The sequence below is a fragment of the Marmota marmota genome, unplaced genomic scaffold, assembly GCF_001458135.2.
Source record: "Marmota marmota marmota unplaced genomic scaffold, marMar, whole genome shotgun sequence".
Classification (NCBI taxonomy): domain Eukaryota; kingdom Metazoa; phylum Chordata; class Mammalia; order Rodentia; family Sciuridae; genus Marmota; species Marmota marmota.
In genome coordinates, this window is record NW_026000057.1 from 16,339,789 (window position 1) to 16,352,741 (window position 12,953).

The 12,953-nt window shown below is 33.8% G+C and overlaps 1 protein-coding gene across 7 annotated transcripts in view; it reads left to right on the plus strand.

Annotated features, from left to right (window-relative positions):
- Rapgef2 (Rap guanine nucleotide exchange factor 2) overlaps positions 1 to 12,953 on the plus strand; it is a 263,457-nt gene that overhangs the window by 81,334 nt on the left and 169,170 nt on the right. For all 7 annotated transcript variants that reach the window (XM_015484531.2, XM_015484532.2, XM_015484528.1 and 4 more), the window contains exon 2: positions 8,532 to 8,602. In XM_015484531.2, coding sequence (XP_015340017.1) covers positions 8,532 to 8,602 — 71 coding nt within the window. The remainder of the gene's footprint in view (positions 1 to 8,531; positions 8,603 to 12,953) is intronic.

Below are 12,953 nucleotides of genomic sequence, written 5' to 3' on the forward strand. Positions count from 1 at the left end.
ATGGGACTCAATTCTTTGAGGCACATTTTGGGAAATACTGCAAAAAGGGGCATTTTAGGAGGATTAACCTGATAATCTGTCACTGAACTGTTGTAGTGAATTGCTTCACTGTGAGAAGTTTTCCTCAGATGATACTTTATGTTGTTTTCTGATATTCCCAGATCAAAAGATATCCAAGAATGGTGATAAAATAAATTAGGTCTTCAAAGACTTGACTTGAAACCAATGGGAAACCTCTTATAATTTTAAAACATTTGAAGATGAAAATGTTAATATTTTAGGCAATTTTTAAAAACAGAAAGTCTATGGGTTCAAATGTAAGTTAATAGAATGCATTCAGAAAAAATTTAACCCCCGACCCCTCCTTTTGGTGCTGGGGATGGAACCCTCCTGTGTGCTAAGGCGGCTCACTACCACTGAGGCACACCCTAAGACTTCATGTTAAGTATTATAAAATAGTTTTGGGTCATAGAAGGTAAATTTATATCAGAGAAGAGAATATTCTAGCACAGACTGTCTTAAGTATTTTTCCAACCAATATTTCTTGGAGGAAAACTTAAGTGGCTGTTCTGAAATTGAAAAATTTCCCGATTCCCCTCTTCCTCATTCTTAAGTATATGAGATTTCAAACCAGTGTCATTTAGAAATTATATTAATAACAGATGTGATAAAAACTATTCATTGGTTACATTTCTCTTTTAACCTGATTAAAAAATCTGGATTTAGAGCTATGGGTGTAGTTCATTGGTAGACTGGTATTCAGCATATAAAAGGCCCTGGGTTCAATCCTTAGCACCAAAGTAATAAGTAAGTAAGTAAGTAAATAAAAATCATTTTAAAAAGGTCCAGATTCATAAAGCAGAGGGGGCCCTTTACATATGTTATAAATAGTTCATTTGGCTTTTTTTTTGGTAGTGCTGGGGATTGAACCCAGTGCCTTGAGCATGTGAAGCAAGCACTCTACCAGCTGAGCTATACCCCCAGTCCTCATTTAGCTATTTTGAAGATAGAGATTTATACTAAAAGAATGTATTGATTTGTGAAGATTCTGATGTATATAACTATTTCAGGAATATTTTAAATTTAATATTCTTAAGATTGCTAGTACTTGCATTCAGATCTTATAGACAGTAAACTCATCTACCATTTTTTGAGGATCTGTATGTGCCAGGTATGTTATGAAACCATAATTTTAGCCGAACTGTCTAGCCATGATGATCTTATTCACCTTGCTTTGCAAATATGATCTCAATCTCACACCTAGGCTCTTTCTCACACACAGTGAGTGAGTGATGGGGACCAGGATTTGAACTCTGCTCTGTGTGACTGTGAAGCCTGTGTTCTTTTCATTACATTCTTCTTAAGGTAGCTCTTTTGTGTTTTGGTGAAGAAATTTTTGAGATCTCCTAAATAAAATGTTAAAACCTAACGTTCATGTCAGTAAACACAGAATTTGTGGAATATCCACTTTACTACCCCTTCCCCATCTGACTGTGTACATGTGACATAACCTTGGATAATCTAGCTTTTATGAAACCCCCTTATTAATAACGTTCAAGACATAGCTCTCTAATTCATTGCTGGTGATTTTTTTTTGCCGAGAAGGATAAATTACATTTTGGTCTTTGTGAGTCCCTCTTTCAATAATAGATGCTTAAGAGGGAGTACATTGGCATCAGTACAGCTCTTTTCTTGTGACCATTGTCAATTTAAGTGAGGTGCTCTTCTGTCTGTCTCCTTAAGTTTCAATCCATAGACTTTGCCACTTAGGTCTTGCCCTCCACAGGTCTGCTTATGTCATAGTCTTGGCTTCAGTTTCCTTGATGATTGAGAGTCTTTAAAGGAATCAACTTGTTTCCAAATATAATTCAGTCATATAATTTTGTATATAAAACAACCCCTCTCCCCATTTATTACCAGGGATTGAACCCAGGTGCACTTAACCATTGATTCATATTTCCAGACCTTTTTATTTTTTAGTTTGAGACAGGGTCTCATTAAGTTGCTTAGGGCTTTGCTAAGTCGCTGAGGCTGGCTTTGAACTTGCAATCCTCCTGCCTTGGCCTCCAGAGCTGCTGGGATTACAAAACCTTTTTAAAGGAAAAATAGATTAAAAAAAGATATTCTTTCATGGTGTAATGCAAAATAATTCCCCCTGCCATTATTTTTTATTGCCATGAAGAGTCCATAAAGGCAAGACAGGAGGCCTGGCTTATGTGGGGAAAAGCAGGAAGCTGGGGAGCAGGAGGTAGAGGAATAGCTAGCTCTCTTCAAGCAATTCTCCAAAGATCATTCTAAAATATACTGTATGTTGTTAGCAACATCCTCATGCTGGCAAACAGATGAAGTTAGAAGCTAGTTCAAAGTGAATTACAAATTTTCTACTATGCTTATTGTGCTCTGAATGAACACTTGGGAGAAATTAGAGAAAGAGCCCAGGATGGCAATACCATCCCTCTCTGATCTCTTTCCTGTTACAGGTATAGTATGTTTACAGATGCTGAGCGAGGGGGCTGACTTGGGTTAGTTGTGAACAATCACTCTCCCATCATACTTGGAGGATGCTTTTGGGTTGTGAACCTGGTGTACATTTGGGGCCAAAAAAGGAGGGGGGACTCTAGGGCTTTCCCTGACCCCATGGGACAACTTCATTCCAATTGGCCTGTCATTCTCTTTTTTCTACTGGGCTTACAGCAGTTTTATAATTTTAATCTGCTTTGAAATGGCATCTATTTTTGAAAAAAGGATATCCTTCCTAGAGTAGAAGGAAAGGCTTATTGTTCTAAAAAAAAAAATGTTGCTTCCTGGGTAGAGTAACATGTTCCTGTTTATACTGGAAGACTAGAAATTTTTTTTTTGGGGGGGAATAGCTTACATTTTTTAAAGGATCTTTTAAAATAGTAATAGTTATGTGAAATTATTTTTTGTGTGTGCATTGGGAAGTATAATTGGGGAGGTTAGAAATTTCTCATTTTGCATGTTATAGTTTCTTTACAAAAATGAAATTGAAACACTGACGTGATTTAACTCCAGCATTTTGTTTTCTGTAATCAGGTTTGTTAAAACATAACTTTGTTCTGTAAACATCTCTCTTGTTTGTGTAGAGAAAAAAAACAAAAACACATATGACTCCTGAAGGCCACACAAGTCTCTGTATGTGGAAATAAACTCTTGCTCTGGGATGCCACAGATCTGGTTTTTACCACTGGTTGGGAATTCCAGGGATTTTGAGAGCAGGCTTCCTTAGCACCTCACTCTTATTCACTGGCACTGTTTGTTTTCTTGCTGGGTAGAAGCAATTCCACGCTAACAAGTAGATTGTTTTTTTTTTTTCCACTTTGCACTTTTTTATTTATTTATTTATTTTTATTTTTATTTTTTTAAATTTTTATTGTTGGTTGTTCAAAACATTACATAGTTCTTGATATATCATATTTCACACTTTGATTCAAGTGGGTTATGAACTCCCATTTTTAGCCCGTATACAGATTGCAGAATCACATCAGTTACACATCCATTGATTTACATATTGCCATACTAGTGTCTGTTGTATTCTGCTGCCTTTCCTATCCTCTACTATTCACTTTTTAAATTTTTATTTTATTTTATTTTATTTTTTTAATTGGTTGTTCAAAACATTACAAAACTCTTGACATATCATATTTCATACATTAGATTCAAGTGGGTTGTGAACTCCCATTTTTACCCCAAATACAGATTGCAGAATCACATCGGTTACACATCCACATTTTTACATAATGCCATATTAGTAACTGTTGTATTCTACTGAAATGCATGGGCGTGTCAGGAAGAGACTTCAGGGTGTGAAAGGCCGCAGAGGAACCCAGCTCTACCTGCCCATGGACTCCCATGGCCCATGGTGCAACACTGGCTGCTTCTCCTTCACTTCTCATATGGAGCCTCAGACCTTGACTCTTCTTTAGTGTTCGCCATTGTTAAAACAATCTACTACCTTTCCTATAGGCTCCATATGATTGAAGAAAAAGTTTAAACACAAATTCCTACTCCTTTAATTTGTGTTCCTTTTCCTCATCTGTAGTCAATTTTATTTAATTCCTTAGGGTCAAGAGCAGAGATTTCCTGAGCCTTTGGCGTAGCTTCTCTGCTTTTCCCCTACATACCAGGCTTGTGATGGTCATATTCATAAGGCATAGTGAGATATTACTTGTTCGTTGCCTGCCATCTGGATGCTGACTTCTTACCTTTCTGTTAGTCACAGTTAGGAAACAGCAAGTTTAGACATAATCTATCTGCAGGGGTGCTTAGTTCAAGTTAGATAATGTTGCTGCCTCTTCTCCTAGTTTATAAACTCCTTGGAACATCAACCATTTAAACATTTTTATTTGGGATGATTTACTTTAAAAATAATAGAAGAAACTTGGGACACGACTGTTGTTCATTTAAGAAGTTTATAGTGTTGTTTGATATTTAAGATACTCACAGAAGAGCTACAGAGGATTTTCTTGTTGTGTATTGCTTGAGTGACAAACTTAAAAGTACTCCTCCCAAAGCATCATGACTATATGTGGTGCGGATGTTTTTTTTTAAATACAACTATGTGCATGCAGAAGGAAAAACTGCTTTTAAAAATATTCATGCATTAATAGTATAATGTAGTCTGTCTTCTCCGTCCTTACCTTCTCAGTTAATGATACATGTGCTGTAACAACTTCCTGGCCCATTCCCTTAAGTCAGTACATTATACTCCATCGTTCCCTACATTTTTATTAACTAAACAATCTTGTTTGATTCACAAGCAATGAAGTATTGGTAATAATTATTATTGATAGTTATATCTGTACATACAAGTTATACATTCATACTGAAAATTGTTAAATCTACTTATTATACAGACATGTCTTGTTATGACATAACTTTTTAGGAATATGACCCTGAAACAACTATGCATCTCCATAATGTTGAAGCATTAACAGATTAATAAAGTGCTGTTTGGTCAGAAACCAGCTTTAAACTTCAGATTTGCTGGGTTTAGTTGAAAGAAAGGAGGCTTTACCTCCAAGTTTGTGGTTCTCTCACTTCTATCATATTCCTTTTAGACTTTTCCCTCTTTTCCAGAAAGTGTTTTTAAAAATCCTATTTTTTTCTAATACTTTTCCAGATATAATTTTTTTTGGTCAGTGTAAATTTATTTGCTTGATGAATGTTAAGTAAATTGTTTGTTTCTTTTGAGTAAGGCTGGATAGCCTTAGGCAGGTTATAATAGGTTAAGTGTTAAGACTTATTAGAATTCTTAATAGAATCACAATATAAGGTCTTCAAAGAATGGGGGCCTTCTCTCTGTACTATTTAAAGACTGAAAGTAACATACAAATTTATAATATTTAAACTAGAATATAAACTTCTAGTTATCTAGAAGTTCTTAGAAGTATTAAAGAAAACTTATTAATTGGGACATTCCTATTAGCTTTGCTTAATGCAAAGAGAACATTATGATTGGATTCTGATTGATTTTTAATAAGAAATTAGTTTTAATAATGGACACTTTGGATAGTGGAAAAGGAATTGTTTCAGTTTCCTTATTTGCATTGAATTTATAGGTTTGTTTTTACATTTCAATCTTTAAATAACCTTAAAAAACTTGGAAATACCAGACTACAGATAGATAAGATGGAAAGCAATCAGTTTGTTTGAAAGTTGACCACCAGAGGGCGACATTTTAAACTCCTATTATTGATAAATTTTAAATTGGAGTGATTTAAAATTATGGGTCAGGTTTTTTTTTCCTCCTTAACACATAAAAAATTTTAGGCTGCAAATTTTAATACCCTCTTTCAAAAATTTTAATTCCTTATCAAGTTAACTCTATGAATTGTTTTCTGTGCCCTTAATATAAAAATTTAAATTGAACCTAGAGTTTCAGTTGTTTTTAGGTGTTTTCCTAAGGCTAAAGGTTTCCTTAACCTAAAGGTTTTCCTAATTTAAAAGACTGAATTTAATCAAAGAAACGTCTTCTACACTTAAAAGCACAAAACATTGTTGAAAAAAAGTTTAAAAAGACATTATAAATAATTGGAAAGGCACCCCAGCCTGTGGACCAGGAGGTGTGATGGTGTTAAGATGGCAGCACCACCTGAACTGATCTGCTGGTTCCGTGCAATCCTTACAAAATCCTACCTGGCTCTCTTGTAAATATTAACAAAAAAATGCCTGATCCAAAAATTTAGATTGGAAATGCAAGGCATCTAAAAGAGGAAAAACTGTCTTGAAAAATTAGAATAAGGTTGGGACACTCATACATCCAGATTTCAAAACTTAATTGGAGAGCTGTGGTACTTACTGGTAGAGGGTAGACATATAAACCAATGGAGTACGAGTCCAGAAATAAATTCTTAAAAAGAAATTTTTTTTGGTAGTTGTAGGTGGACAGAATGACTTTATTTTATTTGTTTATTTTTATGTGGTGCTTAGGATCGAACCCAGTGTCTCACACATGCTAGGCAAGCACTGTGCCACTGAGCTATAGCCCCAGCCCTGGAAATAAATTCTTACATTTATGTCAGCTGATTTTTTTTTCCCCACTAAGCATATCAGTACAATTTGATGAGAGAAGGAATGGTCTTTTCAACAAATAGTTCTGTGACATCTTGACGTACACATGCAAAAAAGAGTAAAGTTGGACTACTACTTCACACAGTGCACAGAAACAACTCAAAATGGATCGTAGATCCATTAGATAGGAGGAGCTAAACTACATAACTCTTAGAAGAAAATATAGTAGCAAATCTTCATAACCCTGAATTAGATTTCTAAGATGACAGAAAAGCACATGCAAAAAGGAAAGGGTGGAGAAATTGGACTTCATAAAAGTGAAAAACTTTGTCTTTCTGCGGGATACCATTAAGTAACTGAAAATATAGTTCATGAAATAGGAAAAAAATACTTGTGTAAGTTATATATTTGATAAGGATCTTGTATCCAGAATATAAAGAACTCTTCAAATTTGATGACAAAGAAATAATTAAAACATGAACAAAGAATTAGGATGGACATCTGAAGAAGGTAGATAAATGACCATATGCACAAATGCTCTGTAAATTTAAACAACAGTGAGATACCACTTCATGTAGGATGGCTAAAAATAACAAAAAACAAAACAAAAAAATCTAGACAATAATAAGTGTTAGCAAGGATGTAGAGAAATCAAAATCCTCATACATTGGTGATGGGATTATAAAATAGTGCATGTGATTTAGGAAAGTAGTTTATTAGATCCTAAAAAAACTTGGGTTGTCATGTGAGCCAGCAATTCCATTTCAATTGAAAATAGTGTTGAAAAACCTTACACATGAGACTTCATAGCAGTATTATTTGTAATAGTCAAAAAGTGGGGGAAAATCCAAGTGTTCATTAATTGATAAATGGGCAAACAAAAGGTAATACATATATCTACAATGGAATGTTATTTGGCAGTATAAAGGGAAGTACTGATACATACTACAACATGGACAAACCTTGAAACATGCCGAGTGAAAGAAGCTAGTCCCCAAAGTTCTTGTATTCTGTTGTAAGGTTCCATTTACATGAAATAGCCAGAGTTGACAAATCCATAAAAACAAAGTAGATCGATGATGGCCAGGAGCTTGGGGGAATGGGAAATGACTGTTAATGGGTATGGACTTATATTCTTTGGTGGTGAAAATGTTCTCAAGTGAGTGATAAAATGATTGTACTCAACAAACCAGTGACTTGTTCACTTTGTAAAAGGGTAAATTTTGTGGTGTGTAAATTTTCATTCAATGAAGCTGTTACTTTAAAAAGTGGAGGATTATTTTATCTTAAGTACCTTGTTTTAGATTGTGACTGAGTTTTAGGGGAGGAATAAATATCCTTCAAATTCTTTTTATCACAAACTGTGTAATCCTATACATTCACTTGAGTCTTAAATACTGATTCTTTGTTGGTTTTTCATATATGAATGTAACACGACTTTGCATTTGTACCTGTTATGAGCATCCCTGCTGAATTCTTTTTTGTATTAATACCATGTGCTCTAGAATAACAAAGCATAATACCTTTTTTATTTTTGTTTTATTCTAAAATTTAATTTATTTTAATTTTTTTTGTGTGTGATACTGGGGATTGAACCCAGGACCTCACTGAAATACATCCCCAGACAATAACAAGTGAATTATAGAACTCACCAGAGTTGTACAGTTCAAATTTATTTTGAGACAGGGTCCTGATTGACCTTGAACTTGCAGTGTATTTGCTTTTCTGATATTAGTGTCATAACATAGGTGATAAAGAATAACTTATGAGCAATTTATTTCAGTAAGTTTAATTTATTTTATATTTGAATAGGTTTTGTGTATATCCCAAAGGCAGTTGTAACAGATGACATTTGTATGTCAGCTTTTCTTTTAATATTTACTTCTAATATTCAAGAAAATATATATTTAAAAAAACTACTCATAGTTCAATTTTAACTTATTTTAGAAAAATTTTTCTTTGAAATGTCTAATAATTTCTATTCTTTTTCTTTGAAACAGGACCTGGAAATAGTATATTCCTATTTACATGGTATGGAAGCCTTATCAAACTTGAGAGAACATCAACTTAGGTATGTCATTTAATATTAATTTAATAATAATATAATAATAGAATTTTATGTTCATTTATTATCATTAAGAAGTAGGTTTAAAGAAAACTTATGAAAATTCTGCTTCATCTAGCTGCTGTATTTGACTTTATAAGTTTTACGAACTTGAATTAAGTTGTGTTCATAAAATATTTTGACATTCTGTCATAATAATATTCTTCCAGCCCCACCCCAATTTTTGTCTTCCATCCTTAATAGTGATAAATATGACTTGGTGAACATGCTAAAGGGACAATATTTGCCATTCTTGGCAAATAAAAATATGTTACTTAGCACTCAGATTCATTAGAGATCAGAAGGTTTTTAATTATTTAAAGAATTCATTATTTTGGTGTGTTCTAGGTCTTTGTTTATGCTCGAAGGCTTCTTGCATTAAGTAGTTTGCCTCTTTCTGTAACACAGTTTATATCATACTTGGAACTATGTGGCCTTTTCATATAAAAATCTTATTACTTGTATTATACAGGGATACGGCAGTTTTATTTATGATTAACTAAGCTGTATGATAAAGAATAGAAGTGATTCTGCCTTGGCTGTAATAGAAAATAAAGAACTTTGGGAAGATGGATTACATATAAATGCCAACTAGGCATAAGGTCTTATCTCTTCCAGCTTTGGCTAGTTGTGATGCCAGCAATTTTTAATCATGAAAGGAATACTTTTTCTATATATTTCCCCTTTACTCTTTATAAACACTAATTAGTTTGTGAGCATGTCCATTTCATATTTGGTTGTTAATTGGAAAAATATCAAGAGAAATGAATGCTTCTAAAATTAAGTTTTTAATGAAAATCACTTAAAGTAGATTGAAGATTAAATGTTTAAAAACTCAGTGAAAGTTTTATTAGAAAGGGCAAAACCAGTGGGATTTTAGAAGATGTTTCAAATTAAAGGAAGAGTATTTTTAAAGTACGTAACTTTCATTTGTTATTTTGTGATGACAACTTTCTTAATTAAAAATTTGTAGTGCTAGTTGTTGATTTAAATGAATGCAGTTAATCTTCAAATGCAAATGCAGTGAGTTAATATGGAATACATTCCATTGTTCACATACAAGCACACATGGTTAATATTTAGATATGTTGATTATATTTTTATATTGTGTGGTATAAAATTATTTAGATAATGGCAATTGTATGCAATAGGTAAAGGATTTTTAATGCTTTTAGAAATTTTCATGTTTATAAAATAGAAATAACAATACAATGCAGTTCCATATACCTATCAGCCAGCTTTGAAATTATCAACTTTCTGCCATTTCAAAGGTAATTTTTAGTTAGAAATAAGAGATTAATTCAAGGGTATACCCTCATTCATTTATACCTTAGAAAGTGTTTTGGAACTTTTTTTATGGAATTGTTGGCATGAATTTACAGGGAGGCACCTTTAAGATATTTATCTTGCTCTGCTTCTATTGAAAAGTCATGCTTTTTAGAAGAAGATGAGTTGCCAACTGAAGTAGAGGTACAGATAAATCTAATGACTTGGATAACTGTTTTTTGTTTTTATTTTTATTTATTTATTTATTTTTGTAGTTATAGATGGAAAGTATGCCTTTACTCTATTTATTTTTACGTGGTGCTGAGGATCGAACCCAGTACCTCACATGTACTAGGCAAGTACTCTGCCACTGAGCTACAGCCCTGGCCCTTATTTTTATTTTTTTTAAAGTTTTAACCTTTATTTTATTTATTTGTTTTTATGAGGATCTGAGGATTGAACCCTCACCCTTGCTAGGCTAGTGCTCTACCATTGAGTTACAACCCGAGCCCTGATAAATTGTTTCATAATACCAACATTTCTGGAGAAATATATACATCTCTTTTAGATAAATTATTTTTTAAAAATTTATTGATTTTCAAAATTAAGTTTTATCTGGGATTAATAGAGAACAATAGTCCAGACTTCCATATAACACAGTTTTCCAATTTTAGAAAATAAAATGCTCTTAATCAAAACTTTCAGTCCTTTATTCAGTGTTAGGCACCATTAATATTCTACGAGGAGGGAAGAGGCTTCCATTTATTTGAAAGCTTTGGCTTTATGCATTGTTATGACCCATACATGTGTCAGCAGAAAAACCAATTCTGAGCAGTTCAAAAAGGTGCTGCTGTCTTGCTGTAAGATTACATACTCTGTGCAACATAAAGGTCTTCAAGAACTGTGTGTTTTTTTAACACAGTTCACATTTTTCTTTTATTATCTATCTATCTATCTATCTATCTATCTATCTATCTATGTATGTCTGTTTATTTGTTTGTTTATTTATTTAACCAAGGATTGAGCCCAGGGGCACTTAACAACTGTGCCAAATCTCCAAGCTTTTTAATTTTTATTTTGAGACAGGGTCTCACTAGATTGCTTATAGCGTGGCTATGTTGCTGAGGCAGGCTTTGAACCTGCAATCCTCCTTCCTCAGTCTCCTAGCTGTGTATCACCATGCCCAGCTTACTTAATACAGTTTTAACTGTTTTTTTAAATATTTACCCCTTACTCCATATAGACTAGGAAGAGCATATTTGCCAAAGAGGAAGAATGCTATCCATAGGAGCAGAGATAAAACACTTGTAAAAAGCAGAATAATTCTTGAGGCCATTTTAGTGTTTTTTCTTTTTTGTGGTGCCGGGCATGGAACTCAGGACCTCATGGGTGCTAGGAAAGCATACTGAGCTACGTCTCAATCCTATTTATTGTTGGGGAAAAAAAAGCCTGCTAAAATAAATAAATAAATAAATAAACAAATAAATATTTTTCTTCAGCATTATGGGTTAGTGTAATTATTATTTTGCAATCACCATTAAATCATTAAGAAATGACCAAATTATAGTTGTTTTCTGTATACTTTTTAGGAATTCAGAAAAGATCAGTATGCTTTTGCTAAAATATTTACTAACAAAAGCATTTAGGCACTATTTCATTTATTTAGGACATTGTCACAAGACATTTTATTGTGACTTTCTGATAGTATTGGTTGAGTTTATTCTGAAAACAGTTACTGATTGCATGCCTACTCTGTGCTTGATCAAACCCATGCCAAAATGGGACTTATTTTGCTAGTGGGGCAGTCAAGACTAGCATAAATGGATCAGTATTGTTTTATTTGTATGTTTATTTGTATGTGTGTTGGTGATGGTAAGAATGGATGCTGGGCTGCTCTAACTTTGGGATCAAAAGAAATGAAGTCAGGGTATTGTGGAGAGATTTCTGCAGTGTAGAGGTGCCCTGGATGCTCTTTCGTGGCAACAACCCTTGTGCAGGGGAAGGTATGTTTGTGCAGCATTATGCAAGGCACAGTAATTAAGTATACTATAGTCACCATAGTAAATAAAGTAGGACTTGCACTCAAGGACAGGGAGTTCAAATCTTTTTTCTAAAGATTAAAAGGTGAGATGATCTGATGTAATCTGATTTAATTTAATTAAAGATGTGAGAAACCTGATTTAATGTTTGGAAAGATCTCTGTGGAAGTTATGTGGAGGATGGGAAACAGGCATGGAAAAGCAGAAACAGAAGTCTTCACTGGTAGTCTTGGTAAGAGATAATGATGGGATAATGTTGGCGCATTCTAGGTTTTACCAGAGTTGACAGTGAGTGTGGTCAGTTCTGGGGGATGGATTTTGGAAACAGGTGTTGATAGAGACATGACGTGAGAAAAACATAGGAGACAAGGATGATGACTTCAAGGTTGTGGCCTAAATATTTGGGTACTAGTTTTGGGAAAGCAGATTTTTGGGAGAAATTCAAGTTCTGTTTCAGACACTTGAACATGAGATAACTATTAAAGAGTCAGTATTCAAGTGGCTACATCAGTAGGCTTTTAGATGAATGGATTGGGAATTTGGGTATAAGGCATTGCTTTCGACATCATCAAAATAGATTAAATATCAAATTTAATTTGAGTGGAGATTACTTGTGTATAGAGTAAAATAGGGCCTGGACATGGTGACATTTAGACATTTCTCAGGTAGAGGAAAGGCGTAGGGAGAATCCCAAGGAGACAAAAGATAAGACTAGTAAGTTAAATGGAAAACTAGGAGACCCAGGACAGGAAGCTTAAAGGAGATGATGCTGTAAGAAGTCATCTACTGCTGCTGAGAAGTAGAATTAATGTAAGGACAGGTAGGATTTTTAGGTAATAGGAAGTGAGCTGATTACTTTAGAGCCTCCTGCTTCCGAATTTTAGGGACCAAATGATGAGGTATAGTGGGGAGAGAGTAAAAAAATGGAGACAGTATACATAGACATCTCAAAAAGGTGATTTTTTTTCTTTAATGGGAAAAACAAAATGTAGATAATATCTGGAGGGGGAGTG